Source organism: Anser brachyrhynchus (genome assembly GCF_964034855.1).
Source record: "Anser brachyrhynchus genome assembly, chromosome: 2".
NCBI lineage: Eukaryota > Metazoa > Chordata > Aves > Anseriformes > Anatidae > Anser > Anser brachyrhynchus.
The window spans coordinates 139,521,436-139,543,232 of NC_137695.1; the positions used below are offsets into that span (position 1 = coordinate 139,521,436).

At 41.7% G+C, this 21,797-nt stretch overlaps 1 protein-coding gene across 3 annotated transcripts in view; it reads right to left on the bottom strand.

Moving 5' to 3' along the window:
- Window positions 1-91: 91 nt before the first annotated feature.
- The window catches only part of SNX31 (sorting nexin 31), a 32,194-nt gene continuing 10,488 nt past the window's right edge, over window positions 92-21,797 (bottom strand). For all 3 annotated transcript variants that reach the window (XM_080583198.1, XM_080583196.1, XM_080583197.1), the window contains 10 exons: window positions 16,614-16,724; window positions 11,214-11,304; window positions 9,526-9,613; window positions 7,893-7,962; window positions 7,265-7,357; window positions 6,423-6,626; window positions 5,827-5,907; window positions 4,747-4,824; window positions 3,668-3,727; window positions 92-893 (listed from right to left, as the gene is read on the bottom strand). In XM_080583198.1, coding sequence (XP_080439324.1) covers window positions 798-893; window positions 3,668-3,727; window positions 4,747-4,824; window positions 5,827-5,907; window positions 6,423-6,626; window positions 7,265-7,357; window positions 7,893-7,962; window positions 9,526-9,613; window positions 11,214-11,304; window positions 16,614-16,724 — 972 coding nt within the window. In that variant the 3' untranslated portion in view covers window positions 92-797. The remainder of the gene's footprint in view (window positions 894-3,667; window positions 3,728-4,746; window positions 4,825-5,826; window positions 5,908-6,422; window positions 6,627-7,264; window positions 7,358-7,892; window positions 7,963-9,525; window positions 9,614-11,213; window positions 11,305-16,613; window positions 16,725-21,797) is intronic.

A 21,797-nucleotide genomic window follows, 5' to 3' on the forward strand; every position in this document is an offset into this window, starting at 1 on the left:
AGAGGGGCAGGAGAGAGGAGGGACGGTGCCGGGAGTCTCCTCGTCACTGAGCTCAGGGGAAGCTGAGCTCTTCACTGAGCTCCTGTCAAGAACGGGCTTAAGTTATTCAGCTTTCCTAAGAACATTAAAACTGGACTTATTTTTACTTATCAAGTCCCTGTTCTCTCAGCCGATGCTGCCTTTCGAAGCAAGGGCAGTAAGAAGAACGGAGTACCACAGCTCGGGCACTTCATCCTTCTCACAGCAGCCAGCAGCCTGATGGGGCTAACGCCGTGGCTGCCTTCATATCGTGCTGCCTCCTGTGCCTGCTCACACCAGCCCCATCCGTACACAACGCTCAGTTTCTGAGGCACTGTTGAATATACAAATACTTGAGGAATGATCACAGGAACCACGGGCCTGTTCCAGCAATAGGCTGCTCAGCCTTCACACGTTAATTACACCGCTGCTCACAGAAACAAACCGATATGGTTAATACTTTTTCCTCCTCTAATACATTAACATTTTCTAATTATTTTCTAACTAACAACTCCCTCCCTTTCTTCCCCACAATTTCAGTCTGGAAAAAAAAGATAAACCACACACACAAAAAAGGCATGTATGCAAGATGTTTCCAGAGTAACAACACCCATCTAACTGTAAAGAATATTTCACTAGAGTTATAGATTCTATAGAAAAAAACCCTGCAAAGGCAAAGAATGACACTGAAGGCTTTTTTCAGTATTTTTCAAGCTTTCAGCAATGGGTTTATTATTCCCAGATATTTCATTTTGATAGGCAGTATTTAGAATAAGTTGTCACAGGTCCTCTTCTCTTATTTTCTCAAATACACAGTCCTCTTCATTTGGCCTAACCCAAAATCTTTTCCTTGATATAAAACTCGAATGGACTACCTGCAGCAAAACAAATAAACAGTTAAAAGAATGTATGCATTTCAATAATTAGAGATAACTATGAACATAAGCTAGAAAAGCTGATATGATAATATCTAGGTACAATGAATGATCTCTATGTTGGTATTTTGGAGTGAACAGAATTTTTCTGCTGGAACAGGGCACAAACCAGTTGTTTCTGCTCTTAAGGTTTATTGCAATGTGGTGCAAATTGAATGGCAGGTCCAAATGTTCTAATATCAGTGTTATTTGGCATTAAATTGTCCCCAGGGACATTTGTGCAGGTACTTTCACTGTCTACTGCGCCTTGTAAATCAGATAGACTACTGTTATCACACATTCTTAACTTTAACCATAACATCTGCATAAGTGACACCTACACAAATTAAAAGTTTAGACAGGCAGTCTGAGTAGGTGCATCATATTCCATCCTCCTCAAAGCTGTCACTGAACTAAATTATCAATTAAGAATTCTCTACATTTCCTACCGTGAACTGTCTGAAGCTTCCTAACACCACATCACTCAGCTTTTGTAAGGTGCAAACAGGCTATGTATATCCTTACACTGCAGGTAGATACAGTTTACTGTTGTACTGGGAGAATTTATGACACAGATTTTTTTCTTCTGCCTCTCGCAACAAGGTACCTTGATATATATGTAAAATAAATGTCCCTGAAGCACCCTGCATCTATCACAAACCATGTTGTAATGAGTTCAGAGAATTTATGAAAATTTGGATTCAGTTTCCTAATACCTTAGAGTTAATTACTTCATACCTCTCTTTTTCAAGACTTTCAAAATATGTAACAGCAAGCTTGCCTAGATGCAGGGACATTCCATAGCACATCCTCACTATCTGCAAAGTCTTCCTGTTGCATGCTAGTTGAATCATTTTGATCTCGATTCAATAGATTGTTCTTGATTTTCCTATTAAATCTTACAGCTGCACTAGATTATCTATTTGAACAAGAATTTACAGGCTGTTACACTGATCTAGTTCTATTTGAACAAGAATTTACAGGCTCTTACACTGATCTAGTAGCAACAGTATACTGCTACAGGATCACAAAGAAAACCAAAGTTAAATTTTTCTTCCCATGAGTCAGCAGAAAATATTTGGCATGTTTTCACAGTCTTTGGAGAGCATTCAGTTAAACTTTCAGTCACCTCAGAGGAAAGACTTGTAAGACTCTTGGGAACAGTAATGGGAAAATTTTAAAGACCCAACTGAAACGATGTTATTTTTTCCCAAATGAGAATATGCACAGATACAATTTTAATACATTTTCCAAGAACACTGCACAGACAGAGAGGAATGGGAAAGGAAAGCCCTAAGAACCTTAATGTTGTGATCACAGCGAAGTTTAACTATGGTTTAAGATTTTATAATAATTGTCTAATAACAACTTAGTTTGTTTAGACTTAACCCATTTTTGCTTACTGTATAAAACACTGCGTTAAACAGTGATAGTATGGCATGCTATTCCTCACCATACCTTGACTTTAACAAACAATTCATTCTAATTATTAGCCGTAATTTTCTTAATTTGCCAAGTTTCATGTCAATAGCTAGACACTGCACAGGCAAGATGGCTGATTAGCTCAGTGGCTTTATGTTGCCCTTTCCAAGGCTGCTCTCACCAAAAAAAAAAATAAAAAAACAGTAGGTGCAACCACAGTCCATCTTGCTCCAAAAGCTAGCAATCAATGAGCTATTTTAAAGTATGCCCAAGTCAGAACAATTGCCTCAAACCCAGAGTGCTGTGCAACTTAGTCCTTGCTTCACCTGCAGCATCTGAAATTGTACCAGTGAGGCCACTAAAGCACAACCTTCAGTCTTCCTCGGAGGTACAGCAAGTCTACTCAGAAGACATTGTCTCCCTTATTATCATTTGCAACTTATTTGTGAATACAGAGGGCCACACCCAACCTAGAATCCAGCAGTGAGTACAGAGCGCTTCAGAGAAAAGGGCAAGAAAACCCACCACACAAGTTAGTTGATTTGCTTATGAAAGACTTGTTGGTGATCTGCTTTGTGCAGTTTAATGTACTTTTCTAAATATATATCAGCAATTTTTTTTCCTGAATGCAGATTAGATTTTTTTTTCTCTTTTAGAGTTATTTCCTCCTTAGCTAATTATACACTGTAAGAGAAGTATATATTTTCATTTACTTTACATTATTCCCTTTCCATTTATTTATTGTTTAATACTTAACAAATGACTTCGAAAATTCAACTTTTTTTTTTTTTAAGGCCATTTAGCTCTTCAGAAACTAGTAGCTATGAATATTGATTACAGCCAATGCAACTTGGAATTACATCTTTTATGTGACAGGAATGTACACATACAGATACGTAACATAACAAATTTTGCAAACAAATACAACTCCAAAATTAATGGAAAAAAATGAATGCATAGGCAATCCCAGTGCTGAATCCAAGCACAGGTCTGTAAACTACAACAGCTGCATGCGGGTGTACACACCTGATCTGTCCATACGTTCTGTTTTCTGTAAACTTCAAACACCTCATTCAGAAACATTTGCAAAAAACAAATAAAATGAACCAGTTTGACACTAAATCCATCAAACTAAAATAAAATTTTTATTCAGATGTTTCCTCCAAAATTCAGAGTTAGCTCCTTTTCCTACCCAAAGACATTACCATTAAATTCATTATGAGTCTCCCTGTCCATAAAAAACAGATTGGGCTAAATATCATTACCAAGCAAGAGACGCTGTATTTACATTTTGGAAACAATTTCTCACTAACCTGTTTCTGTTGGATGCTGGATTTCTTACTATTTTTCATGGATTCAAGCATTTCAGTCTCCTAAACAGATTAAAAAGTTTAACTTGTACAATAAGTTTAAATGCTCCCCAAGCACTCAAAAGTATTTTGAGTAAATCAGCATTCAGTTTAACCCAGTAGAAACAGTGTAGGAAATGATCTGGCATATTTACCCTTTTCTCATAATTCTGTTCATAATCAAGGCTACCCAAGTATAATCAGCAGCTGAAGATTTTAATTATGAAGAAGAACATTCATTATTTACTGAGCCTCCATTACAAATAAGCTTACAATGCAATAGATCAAAACTTTTCCAAAATTGATTGGTCTTTTCTTCTACTTCACCTATAGTTTAAAGCTATGAAAAAAATGTTCATTACCTCACTGCTCACTAATCAGCATGGTTCTAGAAGATCAGTTTTCTTTCCTTTGTTTTCTCACAAGTTTTCAGAAAGCAAACATTAAAAGTCTTTAGATGTCACAAGGTTAAAAAAAGGCATTATTAATGCTAGAGATTTAATAAAATATCTAAACATATTTTCACCCATAAGGCCTACACAAAAGACAGAAGAAGTATTTTAGCTAGAGATTGCGCTCCTATTTTATTAACACTTTATTTTAAACCAAAAAGTATCTCTGTGTGAATGTCAGATCTCAAATTGGTCTAACATTTCAACAGATGGAGCAAGCAAATGAAGTGGTGAAGAAGTGAAACCCAGATATGGATAGAACAGGGTACAGCAGAACATAAGAAATTATGCCAGAAATGTCCTTTATTGTATGCAGTAAGAATGAAAGTAAAAGAATGCAAAACAGACCATTAAAACTTCACTGACAAACCACCTTTAACATTCAGAACAAATACTATTTTCAGTAAAACAGAACAGAGATGTACAGTCAAGTAATTCTGTACTGAAATGCTGGAACATACAAGATCCTTATCATCAATGGGACTTCTAGCACATTTAAAAGAATGATAGCAGTAGCAGGTTTTTTTTTTTTTTTTTTTTTTTTTTTTACTTTAAATACAAATTCAGGCACCTACACACACAAATGCTCACCATTTCTGGAACTTTGTTGGTTTCTTTCATCATCTGTTCCAATATCATTTTCTTCAAGCAGCTGCTGAGCAGAAAGGCCTGAAGAGGATAAACAAGAGAACATTCCAATTTCTTCTGTTAAAAGATATACTTGACTTCCACTCCTCTTCCACCTGGAAATTATCATCCCTAACTAGAGAACGATTACTTTCCTAATTCAGTTAGTTTTACTCTGTGCTCAGCATCCTTTCCGTGCACCATACTAGCTGCAGTTGGTTAAAGTCCAGCCTCAGCACGACTAACTTTCAAGACACTGTTCAGAGAGCACAATAAGGGTTTCTGTGACTGGTTTTGTGAAGCAGGTTATTCTCTCTAGCTGCCTGTGGTTCCTTCCTTAAAGGCTGCCAGATTGCACTGAAGCCTAAGCAAATTTAATCAAACGTGGACCATCAGCATCAAGAACACTTCAACAAATGAAGCAAGCTGGAGTTTACAGGCACTCAGCCCTGCTTAGAAGTCAAAGCTTTGGTGATATACCGGATGGCTTTACCAGTGGTTTGTAGACTAGATCACAATGTCGCATCTTGCACAGCTAATATGACCTGAGCTCTGTGTGCTCATCCCACATAACATTAGGGAGGAATGGCACACTATAAAAACCTAATTAAGGATTATTTATATGTAAGGAAAGCACTATGATGTCACATATTCACTCCCTCTATTAACCAGTATTATTAAGGCATATTTGAACAACAGGATTTATTGTGGAAGTTGAGAGCCTTTGACCTTAGGTGGGTCTGACCAGCTAATGATTTTGGATACTTATTGAGTCCAGTAAGTAAATGGCACCTCCGTGTTCCATCCCAGCCTTGCTGCTGAGTACTAGACAACATTTCTCTCACCATGGAAAATATTTATATAAAATCTCTTTCCCATATATTAGAAAATCAAATGCTTTGCCTCAGATAACTGTACCAAGGCTAACCTGCTTGAAAACATAGCTGCTGCACTTGGGTAGAAATGGACTAATGACTTCAGAAGATCCCCTTGGCTGTAAGATTACATTTTACTCTGATCCTTTCCTAAAAGGAAAGAACTCACCTGCTTCGTGTACAAAATTATCCACTCCCATGTGCCTGAATCATTGTACTCAAATCTGAACTCCAGAGTGTCTTCTTCACCCTGGAAAAACATTGAACAAGAAACAGCATAAAGGTGTTCAGCCTTAAATCAGAATTAGTCAATCAGGTTCATTTCATACAGTATATAAATAAGATGGCTGAAGATCTGTACCAGAACAATTCTCCTCGTGGGGGGAAGCAAGTGGGAGGAAGGAAGGGGAAGCCTTTGCAAGTGTAAAGTTGGTTAGAACAGTTCTTTTGCTCCCACACAAAATGCTCTGCCAGCTCCCCCTTCAATGAGAATGGAGAAGGGTAGGAAAAGTACGATAAGGCATGCCAGGGAAGGAAGACAACAGAGTAAGGCTAGATGGTTTTAAATTTTTATTTATATATAAATATATTTACTGCTGTAAAGATTGCCAAGGGAGTTTGTTCTAGGATAGGTTTGGAGAGGAATATTAGCAGATGGGGGTGATTTAAAACAGAATCTCCCTCCCCAGACTTGCCTTTGCCTGATAGCCTTAGTTTTCACACAGAAAAAGTGAATTTAGATACAAACTCGGTTTAAGTACTTACAAGAAAAGTAACCTGCCAACTTCTCAACCTGTTGATTTTAAAGCTGACCTCCTTGGTTTGGTTAGTGGGCAATTTTATGCAACAGTTTATCTCATTATTTCCTGCATAGATTTCAGCTGAGCAGCCTACTTCTGGATAGTCACAAATGCAAGGATCAAGCCGTACATATCCATAGAACTGCACGTCTTGAATCTTCTCCAGGAACTGCGGCAGAAAGACAGAACTAAGATTATTTGCTGTAGAGGCATGTGAAATCTAGTGATTTGAAAAGAAGTGGGCTGTGAAACCTATCTTTCAGATTCCTAATCCTTTCTCCTGGGTGGACACGGATTTACCATAAAGTGTCCACGCTTGATTCAGAGAACAGAGTTCGTAGACCTTAGCAACTCCCCCCACTCCACGCAGTATGATTAGCCAGGTCTTTGGAGTGCTTCTCCACCATGCTGAGGGGAAGAAGTAAAACTAACCAGTAGGAAATACTGTGAACAGCTATCCCAGCAGTCTGAATTTCCATTTCATTTCCTAAACTTACGCCCAACCTTAGCAACTTATTTTGGCCGTAGAAAAACTAGGATTCACGGTCAAGATTCTTGCTAGCCCTTGGGATCCAAGTCAGTCTTTGGGGATGTTTTAAAATGCTACCAGAGACAGGAACCTCCTTTTCTATTTGGTAGCTCAGTATCTGACCAGGAGACCTGGATCTCTAGCTCAAACCAGTCCACAAAACCTTGCTGTATTTTCAGAGTCATAGCCTCTGACATCACTGCTTTGAAATCCACTCCTTTGATCTGTTTATATTGTTTATAAAATACCATATTGCCTTTTAAAAAATAAAATTTTACCTTTGCTTTGTTTGCTTTTTTTTGTAGAAATTCAAGCTCTTGCATCTGCCCTTCTGTTGGTTTAACCCAATTCCTCTTAACTTCCTGGATTGCCTTAAAATATGTTTTTTTAAATAGCAAAAATAGTCAGCAAAAATGTATTCAAAAATGTATTTCCTTTCACACACACAAGAAAAGACACACCAAAACCACCTTTTTCCCCCCCTCTTAAAAAAAAAAGAGAAGTAACAAGTTTACACTACGCTGTTCTTTCCTCCTGAACAAATAACTCCCAAAGCTAGTACAACCCAACACACCTACATCTGAGAATTCAAAAGTCATATAATGGAAGACTGCCTATACACGGAGGCTCTAAAGTGGACAGATCCCTGTGTGTCTTTTTGTGCAATACTTTTCCCATGCAAAAAAAGAGAGATGAGATACTGCCTCTAGTACTGAGTCTGATAACAAAGATCAATAGCTATACCCATCACTTAGAGAAGTGTAACAAGGTAATGTAGACCAGAAACCATTTATAAACATATCTGATATTAATGTAATTATACCAAACATTTCAGGAAGTTGTATAAAGGAAGAAAATAATGTGGAGAATTTGGTTTTTAAAATTCTGAAAAGGTTTCAGTTTTACCTGCATATATAGCAAATTCATTGAAGCTTTACAATCTGTCAGCAGCGTATCAAGAGAAGGATCCATATACCTATTCCATGCCAAGGGGGAAAAAAGGTAATGAAATATGAAGTTTCTTAATATAACCCTTAGATTTTTCAGCTAAATATGATGGGATCACAACCCAGAGAGCTACCATTACCTACCAGATTATAAAAAACAATCCTGGTTTTGAAGTGTTATTCTATTCATTATTTATACGTTGTCGTAAAATGGAAATGACCTTTAGTTTGGATATCCAACCTTTCCACTTTGACTTTAGTGGTACCAAACCTAACAATTACAACTTTAAACTCAAACTTTCTTCCTCCTTTTCTCCTTTGCTCAAACAACCCATACCTTACCTACATAAAAATTGACAAGGTTCTCAGAGCATCTATTGCTACCCTACCATTGCTGTAGGGCTGACGTACAAGAGCTAGCCTTGAGCCAACTAGCTCTGGTACCAACTGTAGTATAACAGTGATTTATAAGGGCACATATAGGGAAACAGAGAAAGCTTTGTAGAGGCCAAGCTCTAGCCCAGTAGATTTAAACCAGACAAGTTATAAGCATTAAAAAACAGATTTCTACATAGCTTCAAGCCAAGCAACCTTGCTCACTGCCACCAAAAGACACCCCTTTCTTCCACCCCTGCTCCCAACCACACTCCTTGCTCTAAGCATTCATCTGATGCAGACAATTCAACTCACTAAGCCTGCTATTAGCTTTTTTCTTTTTCATTGTATGGAGAAGTAGACCAGACCACAACCACACCAATGAGCCATTAGACTGCTTCAGCTAAATTGCTTAGCTGCACCTTCAGGGCACCCTTTGACAAGCAGGACTTTGGCACCAGACTCCCTGTCCCCAGGGTTTATCCTCACCCACAAGCCAGCACAGCTGTTTGCTGCACAGCAAGTGAGGCTGTGGGTTTGACCCAGGCTGAAATATAAGCCAGCAAAAAACAAACAACAAGAAAACAAACAAACAAAAATAAGTGTCCAGCAACGTGTTTTTATCTCCAGTTAGTTCCCCAGTCCAGTTCAGCATGTCTCCCCACACAATTCTGTCAGCACAACTGAGCTGAGGTGTGAGCAAACGAAGGGGGAAGAGTGCTCTGTTGCTCACAGGCTGCTTACCAAAATAAATGCTCAAGCTATTGCTCCAGGTATTTTTGTGTTAGCATGTAGAAGTGAGCATGTTAGATAATAAGCAATCTATCTCTGCCCAAACTGAGTTGCAACTTGCAACTCGGAACTCAGAGTTCTTTTATATTTTTTTATGTGTATAGACCCATTTGTGGTCGCTGCATTATGCAGGTAGAAGAATTAGGAGTGGAGCAGCCACAAAACACCTCTCGTGTATATTCTGAAAGTGAGAGAATAAATATCTTGTTGCAGCAAAGGATGCTTCAGGAATACTGTGGTGATAAAATTAAAAATATGCAGAGACATAGGAAGCTGTCAATCCCAATACCAAACCGACCTCGGAATACAACAAGTTGCTGAGATGTAAAAACTCTGTAAATAAGTTATTCAAAAGATTTATTCCTTTGACATCGCCTATAGCAGTTGCCACATTCTTGCTAGATTCTCTTAAGCTTCTTGCTTACCACTTTCTGATCCCAAGCTTACAGTCCAACTCTTTCATGCTCTGAAGACTCACATAAGGAAGTTCAAATTCTGCCACTTTTTTCACCACTGGGAAAAGCAAAGGAAAAACCAAAAAGAAAAGAAAAATATTTGGTGAAATCTAGTGAAATATCCCAGCTATTCTCATATTTCAGTTAGTGCTGATAAGCAGTGTGCTTTTGGAGAAGCACTTCACAAGCACAAATTCTGTGTTAAAATAAGGTAAGGGGTTAGTTATCTGAGTCTAAACTCATGTAGCTCTGTTACTTGCAGAGTATCTATACACCCTCAGATTATACTCTTACAGAATATCCTTCTCCCTATACAAAGCTAAGCAGGATAGATACTTCTGCACTTAAAGATGTGTAGATGCAAGCTTCCAAGACTGGTATCTTTCTTGAATGGAAGACCAGGGAACAGCACTTTAACTAATGTAAAGGAAGAAAAGCATGCAGCTTTTCAGGGGTCACTGCTTTCCTGTAAATACCACAATTCATCAGAACACCTCAACATGATTTTTAGCGTGTGAGCTTCGGTATTTCTTGGCAGTGGACTGTGGGTTACTTTTGGACTTAATGCAATTGTGAAGAATATCAAAGATGCATAAAAACGTAATAAATTAAAAATCTTTTCTGTTCTCCTGTGTATCTAATTATATCACAATACAAGGAAAAAAGAAATCCATCTGTGGCTGCACTAGAACAGCATGTAAAATGTGTTATATCTGGGCACATTTGAGACTGTGACAATCAGGGATTCTGTGCACTCAGCAAGTCCTTTCACAGGCAGAGAGAACAGGGGGACGTGGGAATGATAAATAAGATAGACACAGACAGTAAGCTGCCTACCCTGCTGAGTAAGCCTGAGTTTACTACTGGACCTTTGCCTTGAAAAGGTTTACAAGAGCATCAACGTATTTATGCTAACGAGAAGTCTGAAAAATCTAAGTGACTTGTCAAGGTCACACAGAGTGGCTGCAATGCCCAGCTTCACTCCAGTCAACAGCATAGACAGGATTCACATCCCTGGTTTGGCCCCAGCCTGTCCAAATCTCACGTCTGAATCCAGCCTCATCCACTTGGGGAAAAGGACATCAACAGACCAATGAGAACATAAAAGACCCCTCACATTTTATGACTATAAAGAGACTCACAATTCAGATTTACAGCTTGCTCATTACTATCACATTTAAACTTAGTTAAGAAATCAAGCATGTCATGGTATAAAGGAAAGCAAGCCACAGACATTGTTTATAAATATAACAAAAGAGTTTCCGGTCCCATTGTTAAACTCAGCATGTGATCTGTGAATTACAAAGTGGTTTATGTAGGTATAGCATCTGATTAAATGCCTACCCAGAAGATACACCTAATAGTTCCCATGTGGTAAAGTTGCTACATGTCTCGTAAACAACAAGGGGCACGACAGTCATATGTGAAAGTCTCTCCCCTGCACCACACCTCTCAGATGCCATACTTTGTTCCACACTACTGCTCCTTCCCAGAAAGTAGCAGCTGAGCCATCCAGGGAACGAGCCTGAGGGGGTTTGTCAGACAGGATGGGTCTTTCGCCCTAAGGAGGCTCATGTAGACTGTTCAGAGGTTCCAGGATCAGTCACTCCAACAAAAAATCCGAGGGAGGGCCAAGTTAAGCACTCTCAGCAGCTTACCAGACAGGGCTCCATCATCATGATCTTGAATGAAAAAGAAGGTGAAGTATTTTATTAATTCTCTTGCTAACCCCATCTTGCATGACATAACCTTTAAAAACGAAGACAGAATGTTAGCTATCCACTAGCATGAATAACAAAGATGTTCAGTTCAGTACCTATTAAAGTAACTTAATTTTTAAAATTTCCCTTATGTTCTATTTAACTGCTCATTTGAAAGCAAGTAGAACCTTTCCCACGTTGCAGTCTTTGAGTTTCTGAGGAGTTTCATAAGTTTCAAAGGAATGTAAAAGTGTAGTAAAACTGAAAATGCTTTGTACTCTGACATGCATTTAAGTGTACTCCAATGCAAGGCATCTGCCCTGTTACTCCAGGTCTTTATTATCAAATCCTCAAATCTTCTTGTACAGTAATCACTGTATTCTCTGTGCAAATAACAATATTCAAGAGCATCGCAAATAAATATTTCTAAACAATTTGTGTATTTTCCAAGCTGTAGAGTTGCACTACAATTGTAGTATTGCACTTCTAGGAAATATCTAACCCTTCTCTGAAAGCAACAGACATGCTTGCAGGTTTCTGCACTTCTGTGCAAAGGCTTCTGTCAAGAGTAGACTTGGGCTCTGTTGACCTTTCATTATTGACAGTGCATAAGAAGGAAAAATCTTACCCCACCTGACATTTGGACATGTAATAGCTACATAACTTGATGTGGCCCCTCCACATCTTTTTTTTGAAAAAGGACAGAAGTGGCACCTATGAAAAAGCCTAGAAGCGATCTGCAGAACCAGCTGCATAATGGGATAATGGGGACAGAAAAGTCAGGCAGAGTTGAGAACAGTAAAAGCTGGTTCAGATCGGGGCAGACAATCGTCTTGTTTTGCTTTAGGTCCTGAAAAAACATCAAAGCATTAGTTAAAGCAGCCATAACCTCAAAGAGCACAGTGCTATTACAGCGTTCCCAGGTTCTGCAGTATCCATAATCTTCTGAGCTCACTCAGGAAAGTGAGTGTGAGAACAGCAAGAAAACTCTCCACCCCGGAGAACACTCCTGTCGTAGCTCATCTGGCAGATTGTGCAACCCGATAGGGGAGTCATACATTGTTCAGAGAAGCTGGACTTCCTTTTGTCTGAACATGAGGTGGAGGTACTGGTTTTCAGACTTCTTCCATAAGGTGCCAATCCTGAAACATTTCCAGCTCCATGTCACACTGAAAGCATTGTAAATTCACTTATCTCCTCAGTTCAGAAGGGTTTTCCCCCAGCTGTACCAGCTGGTTTGGAAAGCAGACATGTTTTTGTCCATAGAAAAAGCAGACAAACTAAATATAGGTTGACAAGAATCGCTCCAAGTTAAAATTAAGAAACACATATTTGAGGTTTTCCTTATCCTTGTTAATATCAGGGCTGTTACCGGAGAGGGCAGCAGAGCGTACAACGCGCTTGCCTCACACTCATCACCAGAATGGGAAGAAACTTTCAGAAGTTCAAACACAAAAACAAAGAAGTGAACAATCAGCAGCACCATCTTTTATTCTGTCTGCCTCTGTGCTAAGAAGTCCCCACAAATTACTTGAAATTGGCCACAAAGCTTCAACATATGACCCCTTAGTTGCATAATTCTAACTGAACCAGATGGCATTTCCCAGGAAAGTCAGGCATATTATATTCAGCAGGATTTTGAATTATTTCATTTCTTGGAGTGAGGCATAGTCTGGTAGTGGTTGGTCCGAGCACGACCAACGATGCTGGGGAGTGACAGCTGCAAAATCTCCTTCCACTGCAAAAGGACAGTGAACGTAGAAGCACATCTACAGTGAGGAAACCTAAATACTTCCTAAAAGTCCTGTCTTGTCTTTAAGACCACCAGAGAAGAAATGGTGTCTGCAGTATATCAAATGTATTTGTTTCTTTAAAATACTACAAAAACGTTAAGCCTCTATAAATGCAATATACAAAGCAATGTACAATGTTGCTGTCTGGCTTTGAAATTACCTTGATCCACTGTAAAATTAACAAGGTTATCAAGCCCAAATTATTAGCGTTTTTAAAGCGTATTGGCAAATCCTTTCCTTACTCAAGGTCCTTATGCAAATTTCCTGCCTGAAATGTCTCCTTACTTCTTCCACCCTATTAGCACCAACTTCCCTCTTCCCCAAATCAAAATTCCTATCTCCTTGCTGCCTCCAACACTTTTTTGCCTTCAGCATCTCCCACCCGACTCTCAGCCTCCGCAAGTCTCCTCTTGCAGGGTCTAAGGCCGGCTCTGACACTTCCCTTCCCCTGGAAGAACCGGTCCCAGCATTGCCCCGGGAGATGCAAACCCCATGGCAGAACAAAGCCAGCTGCCTTCACACAGCAACAGGTTACCCTGCCTTATCCAGCTCACGATAACCATGCACGGATGGTGTGTGCTCTGCAGACGGGCTAATACCTAGCAGCTTGGAGGAGGGCAGCGATTATTGCTGCTACGATTAGGGAATGGGAGGAACCAAGGATGAGGCTTCAACCTTGCCCGTGCACACATACACACACGTACTTAGTGTGCACAACCACTGTTGCTCCTCCTCTCCAGGTATGGGGAAGGAAACCCAGCAGGAATTTTCAAGCATGAGCCAGCCAGTTGTGTCAACATTTGGTTGCTACTAGCTTCACAATTTAACTAGCAATTGTTTACTATATGGGTCACAACAGCTGTTACAGACATCCCAGAGCCACAGTGCTAGAATCGTGCCAATATTGCAAAGGAAGTCGCAGTTTCACAAGTAAACGTCAGGGGACACAGAACAAGTAAAGGAGAAGCATGCAGAAAAGCCAAGACTTTCTAATTGCACAGTAACGTTTCACAACAGCGTACTACTTAAGACTTAAGCCAAGACTAGGCCATCACTTTTTACTACAGAGTTCAAGCTCTCTCACCTAAACTCTGCCAAAATCACAGAATCATTAAGGTTGGAAAAGACCTCCAAGATCATCTGGTCCAACCATCACCATACCGCCAATGTTACCCACTAAACCATGTCCCCAAGCACCACGTCCAACCTTTCCTTGAACACCCCCAAGGACGGTGACTCCACCACCTCCCTGGGCAACCCGTCCCAGTGCCTGACTGCTCTTTCTGAGAGGCAATGTCTCCTGATTGTTTTAATTGTTGAAGAGTAGTGCTTACATGGAGTCAAGGACTTTTCAGCTTCTGACACTGCCCTGCCAGCGAGGAGGCTGGGGGTGCAGGAGGAGCTGGGAGGGGACAGACCCAGGACAGCTGACCCCATCTGGCCAAAGGGGTATTCCATACCACATGGTGTCATGCGGAACAATTAATATGGGGTGGGCTGGCCGGGGGGGGTGGGGACGGGACCAGCTGCTGGGGGATAGGCTGGGCATCGGTCAGCAGGGGGTGAGCAATTGCATTGTGCATCACTTGTTTTGTACACATTATTAGTAGTAGTACTACTATCATTATTATTATTATTATGGGACTTTGCTCCCTCAGCCTCTATCTACGGGTTCAGGGAAACAAAAGACTTGGGAAGCCCAAGTAGCAGTGCAGATGGAGGCAAAGAAGTTGCTGAGTACCTCAGCCTTCTCCATGTCAGTCGTTACCAATCACTCAGATACAGAAACTCACTCCTAATATAAGAAATTAGCCACCCATAATCGCTTACACACTACTATTTTCACCCCTAATCGCTTACACACTACTATTTTCACCCCTAAGTCTATTTTCACAAATGTTAAAGGCACATGGTGACCCTTGGGGACTCCTCCTGTCACCCCAGAGCAGCAGCCCGAAGGAAGCTGGGTCCTCTCTTGTGCTCTTCCTCCAGGTTCTGTGCAGGAGATGCCACCTCTCACACATGGACTGGGGGATGAGAAAGAAGCGCTCACACAACCCCTGAGAATCGGCAACAGAGTTCTTTAGTGCCGGGACATCTTGCAGGTGAGGCCACAGAATGTCCGTGGTGTTTGGTGGCTCCAGGCTAATGCTTGGGATGGAGCCTGCGAGATGAGTAGGGAGCTCGCCGGGCACTGCTGCGACGCTGTTTGAGCGCTCGGAAGACAGGTAGCAAAGACCTGCCGGGGTAGTTCCAGGTCTGCTCTGGCCGAGGTGGATCCACTTCCATTGATTCCTCCACATCTGGTGGATCCATCTCCATGAGCTCCATGGTGTTTGGCAGAAGGACAAGCCAGTCCTTGCCCAGAACTGCCAAACAGGATGCCTTCCATCAGGGATGTTTTCAGGCCAGGGTGCCGAACCAGGGGGTCGTCCAGTTCCACGCTGAAGTCCCATGCCACTGTCCAGTTGATTTCCATGCATGGGTTCAACGTTGCCATCTGTTTTATGGCAATGGCTGGGTCCCACACTGTGTTCTGGACGATTGGCATGCCTCTGCTCCCGCGGCTGTCTGCCTGCCGCTCCTGCCTTTGCCCCAAGCCACCGTTGTGCCAGTGGTTAGGCCCAGGCCCCCTGTCGCTGTATGTTTGAGGGGCAGGCCTGTTCCCTGCGTCATTGTGGTGCCAATGGTACCGCCTGTAAGTGTCTGTGGGCTGCGCGCCAGAGGTCCCTCGAGCACTGGTGTCAGTTGTGCTGCAGGCGCTTTCCCTCTGCCCACGACACTTCTTCTCGTTAGGTGCGTTCCTTCTCGGTCCTTCCTTGGACTGCACAGCTGTCCTCACACCGAGGAGGCCTGCTGCTCGCCTTGCTGTTTCTAATCGTCTTCCTGCCACACAAGATGGCTGTCAGAGGGCCTAGAAGCTCAGCAAGTGGTGGGACAGCTGCAGGGGTCCTGTTTTATAGGGCCCAGAGCAAAGGCAGGGCAGTGGTGGCCACTGTGACCTCAGCAAGGCTCTGTGATGGAGTGGCCCACACATGGCCAAAGGCGGCTGTGTTGGGAGCAGCTTGGAAGATGCCCTCACATGGAAGGGGGAGGGTTGGGTGGGCTGAGGGTCCCTTTTTTCTTTTTCAACCTTCATGAAGGTTGGAAGAGACCTCCAAGATCATCTGCTCCAACCATCACCCTACTACCAAAATCACCCACTAAACCATGTCCCTAAGCACCAGGTCCAACCTTTCCTTGAACACCCCGTGTCCACCAAAAGGAAAAATAAAAATTATTTTCTGATTCTATCATAAACGAAGGAAACTAAATTGACAGCAAAATGCCACAGAAGGAGAGGGAACATAACATTAGGGAGATATATTTATGAATAAGCATAAGAACCAGTGTTCATCTGCAAAATCAGGAACACCCCCAGCACAACAGAACCCTCAAAACCCACAGAATGTATTATTGTACTTCCTCAGATAGGGAGTTTTACTCTTTCTTGACTGAAATGATCTTCATTTTTGCCCACTTCTCACAAATGGAAAATTTCCACACAATTCTAGAAACCCATTACCTGTAATATTCTTTCTGCAGTGTCTGATGTCTGGATATCAAGAGTAATACTGCTGCCATCAGCAAGGTAAACATCCAGAAATGCTCTCTGGGTTTGGATCTTAAATGTAGCCTGTTAGGTAGAAACAGAACATTGTTTTACTGCTTCCCATATTGCTGGCGTGCTTCTGAAGATGCTGATGCTCCATTTCTCTATTTACTCCAGCAAAATTAGCAATTAAAATCACTGTTTACTAAACAATAAGTTACTGAAATTACTGCTAGAGCTTGCAGACGACAAACAAAAAAAAAACAATCATGAAGAATAGCCAGTGGGAAGATATTGCAGAATCAAGGGAGGGTCATTTTGATGTTAAGCTGAGCATGGGTTACTTCATGCCTGTGTCTGTAGGAACAATATAGTCACTATCCTAGGAAGCAGAGAGACTAAGAAGGGGAGGTGAATAAACAGCTATATGTGAATATTCAAAGCCTCAATCTTGCCAAAAGGAAAAATGCAGCCCTGTACCTGCAAATAGGAAAACCTCAAGTGAGATTAACGAGGTTATGATATCCTAATACAACAGAACCACTGCCACTGGAATACTGTGCAGTACCAGAGCCCAGGGTTCAAGAACACCACAAATGGGGAGGGGATGCAAAGAAGAAACCCAAAAGCACTATGAGGCCTGTTTTCTCACGACCTAAATAAGCGACCTCAGAGGTCTTTCTTATGTCTAGACATAAGAAAAATGTGATTTGCAATCCGGAGAACACACAGAAGCCAGATCCATTGGCTGTCAGCAGATGGTAGACACGGTTGGACTGGAAGTAAGGCACATATTTCTAACGGTAAGGTAGCACATGGGAATGGTGTGTTCTCCACTCTCTAGATGATTTTCCATAGCTCAAACTCGGAAAGCCCCATGCCATGCTATGCATGAGAACTCAGACTTACTTGTTGCAAGAGGAGGGACACTAGTTTGAGAATTCCCTTGGGGATGTGTCTGGATGAGGTGGCAGAAACTCATTGCTGCAGCTCCTTTTCCTGTTGACTGCCCTGTATCAGAGGACAACAATGGCCCTTCGAGCATTTTTATTAAGTAAGGAGAAATACTTCCCTTGAGATTCAAAGTAGAGGAAAATACTGTAATTGCACGTACTGCACGCAACATTAAATTTTAATTTCTCATATCCATCTCTGCTAGCTGATGGAGGATACAGAAAACTCCCTGGGAGCTATTAGGTGTCAAATACTCTTGGTATCTTGCTGCAGGCTTCATGGTGCCTGTACATAGCAGCCTCTCCTGACCCCTGACATGTCAGCAGGAGCTGGTGGCAGGACTGACATTTGTGCTGTGTGCTCCGTTATCCATCCCCCTTTGGGTACCCTGGAGAATGTCCAGTCAACTCACTTCACAGATTCATCACTATTTTGGGTCAGAAATACCATACTCTTCAGTTACCTTGAAATAACTTAAATAAGCCAAATGCAAACAGAAGTTACCTTGAAATAACTCTTAAATAAGATCAAATGCAAATAAAATGTATTGTCTTCCAGAACGTCTATTAAGAATATGTTAACAAAAGTTTGTAAAAAGATATATGTCAAGGGAAAAAAAAAAAACACAACAAAACATTCTTATTTAAACAGACTTTCCACAGATTTTCCTAACACCCAGTATCTCACCCAGTATTTCAGATGCATACGCATCTGTTCGCATGCATTAAAAAACAGGAGAACTTCTTCTGAGGGCATTAGCCAATGCCCTGTCGGAAGTCCTTCTGAAGATCCACTCAGATTTACTCTTTATTCCCAAACTAATTTCCTTCTTACCAGGAAACAGGACTGGTCATTCCTCTTAATTAAAAGAAGCAGTACTTTGCTTTTGTGGAGATATAATAGTCTCACACATCAGTGGTCACCTCCTCTGCTTACCCGAGGAATTAACCATTTTCCTCAAACTGGAAGGAACAAATTTCGCAAAAGCGAAGGCTCACCATACACTGCAGTATGCGCTTCTGGGTGTGGGTCTGGCTGCTAACGCTGGAACCCAGAGGACACAGAGGACTTAAAGCATCTCCTTCTACCAGATCCTCACCGCTGCTGCTCTCACAGCCTGGGTACAAGCCACCTCGGCCACTGTGGCAGCCCATGGTCAGAGCGGCTAACATCACTTTACCCTTCTGCCACTCGGAGAGGGAGTCACAGCTTGCACCACCCTGTTTGCCACCTCACTGCTCCGCAGTGATAAGGGACAGGAGAAAAGCACGATCCAAACTTTGAGCTGCTTCCAAACAGCTTGAATTCTCCAAGAACACCATGCAGCGTATTGGTAAGCAGATTAATTTGAGGATCTACAATAAATGACTCATTAGAGAAAAGAAAATCTCAATTCCATCCAGAATAGTCTCATTAAGGATTTCTGCTTAATACTTAGGCTAGTGGTTTCCACAGTCTTCTTTTGCATCTGCTTTAATTTCTCATGTATGACTGCACACCAAACTACAGGCACAGCTTCATCTCATGGTCCTAGGGACAAATTCCCTACTTCCTTATCTCTAACTTTTGATAATATTCTCTTACCATGTCTATAGCACAGAAAATCAGAAGAATTATCTTAAACTGTTGAGTTTGGGCATTTTTCCCCCCTTTATCATATGTTTTACCCCAGAAAGCAAAATTGCCCATGCCAGAAACACTGCACATTGTTCAGTGTTATAAATATTTGTGTTTAGCCCCTTATCAGCAAGGTATTGTTAAGACCAAAAAATTACTTACATAAAAACAAAAGGAGGAAACAGTGCAGTCTGTAAGGCAGAAGACAATATTAAATCAAGAAAGACAAATACAGACATGTCCCTAAAACAACATAAAAGAATCCAGAATAAGTTTAAAGCACATATGAAGGGAAGAGTGCTTATCAGCGTTAGTGACAATCCATTTAGGGAGGGCACATGGCAGTTACAACCACTTCCAAAATGGTCAGAGAAATACTTTTGAAAGAAGCTTGCAGCAGTGAATCAGAAAGGTTCAGATCTTCTCCCAAACTGCTGTTTTAGTTTTAGAAAAAACATCAGCTCTTGCTTCCATCTGCTTGCATCAGGCTCCGACATCTAAGAAAAATTATTGTATTTTGGCAGCTGTACACGTCCAGTAGTACTCTCCACATTTCCTACACTTTTGGTCCTGAAATTCAGGAAACTTGCCGTGTAACGAGAATTGCATTTCTTGCATTCCTTAATACTGCTTATTCGAATCTTCCCCTACTGCTGCCACTGTTACCTGTGGTAAAATCTCCTGAGACACCTGAACTGCTGCCTGCTCCCCACTTGCCTACCCCAGGAGGCTGAAGCACAGCTCCATCATTAATGTAATACAAAATCATACAGAGCTGCTCAGGGATTTGGGATTTTCTCTGGGGTTTGGTTTAGATGGAAAGAAAAGTTTTGCAAAAAAATGCCTAGTGTATAGTTTCCCCACAGGAAACAAAACCAAAAAACAACACTTTCCTCCTAGTTTTCTCCCCAGAAAACAAAGTTAAATGATTCTCTTTTAACAGAAGTCAGCACTAAGCCAAACCCTCTTCAAAGTCTCAAGGGCTTTGCTGCTCATCTAAGAAGCATGGTCCATAAAAGGAGAAAGGGCATGTATTAAGGCTCTTAAGCACAATATCTTTGTAAAGAACAGCAGGTTAGGAAACTGAATTGAATCTTAACATTGAAACAAAAATAAAACAGACATCTTTGAATTAAAGTTCTTCAGAACTTTCTATACTAAAGACATCCTCACCACAGCATACAGCAAAGACTGGAAAGTACAGGGACTTCCCACATGAAATTCAGATTTCTGGCCAGCTGCACTTTTGAAATGGAAGTTCATAAATAAGAAGCCCAGCCTGATTTGATAAGGAATAACATTTTTAGAGCAGTACTGAGATTGGAGATGCTCAGCCTGACTTCTATTTGTGCGCATACAAATCCAAATATATTTGTGACTTACTGAGGGTGAGTACAGAGGAATATGTTACACGTGTGCATTCCCCCACTGTGTGCACAAACAGCGAGTGCATTACAATCCCTCAAGGAAACAGCGGCTGCCTGGTCAGAGACAGGGGCTCTACCTAAGAAAATGCAGCCCGTGATCAGAACAGCTTTGACTCCTGGTAACAACTGCAGATTTCTGGGTTACGTTTTACATACACTCCCAACAGCATGCACACCACATCTCCCTCAAGTATTTAATCCCTGGCCTCACGCTTGCTCCCAGGAAGGAGAACTGCCTTATGTTGGAGTCCTTTGATAAAGGACCACGTAGGAACACTGCTTTGCCTGTTATCAGGCACTGTTTGGCTGTATTTGCTCAAGTACTCAGAAACTTTCCATCTGTGTTTTTGGCAGCACCTGAATACTTTTGTTCATGCTAAAGACTGCTGCTTACCAGCAGCACAGGCTGGAAGAGGTGATCACCAGCTCCAAACCAGGGGAAGAGGTCTCAGTGTTTTTCAGAAATGCATAATGACTGGCTGCACTCCCAGCCGCACCCCGAATATATCGCATTAATCCATGGATGTCCAACACAGAGACAGATCGTGCTCTCGGATTACACTCAGGGATAGAGATGGTCTGCATTAAAACAAGGCTGATAGGGATGTACACACCTGCCCATACTTTCTCCTGATGAAAAAGAGCAGGAAGCGACACAGCCACAAAGGTCTCATCTTGTTAACGTTAATGACTTCCTGCAAGAACTGTGCCTTTTGTCATTAGGGGCTGGAGGCAGCAGGATATATACTGAATCTGTCTCTCCGGCTTGGTCACTGGCCAAGTTTTCAGAGCCAAGACGAGGAGAGGGTAAGGGTGGCACATTATGAGTCTGGTTATTCAACTGGACTACACAGTGGTGCTGGTTAATCTTCCGGTGATGCTTGTTTTGAGCAAAGCACCCATTATCCAAAGCTGCTTCCACGAGCACCAGGAGCCCCGCGGTCCCCTGAGGGTCCCCCCGGAAGATCAGGCTGCTGGTGAGACAGCCACAACATGCCTGCTATCAGGAGCAAACTGTGACAACCTATGCAACTGGTGCTGAGCAAAAACGAGGGCCTGGAAGGCAGGGTTAAACTGCATGGGCTTGTCTCCGCTTGAAAAGTTCGCCCTGCTAGACATGGTCAGGGGAATGCAGCAGGTTGGCATGATACTGAACGCA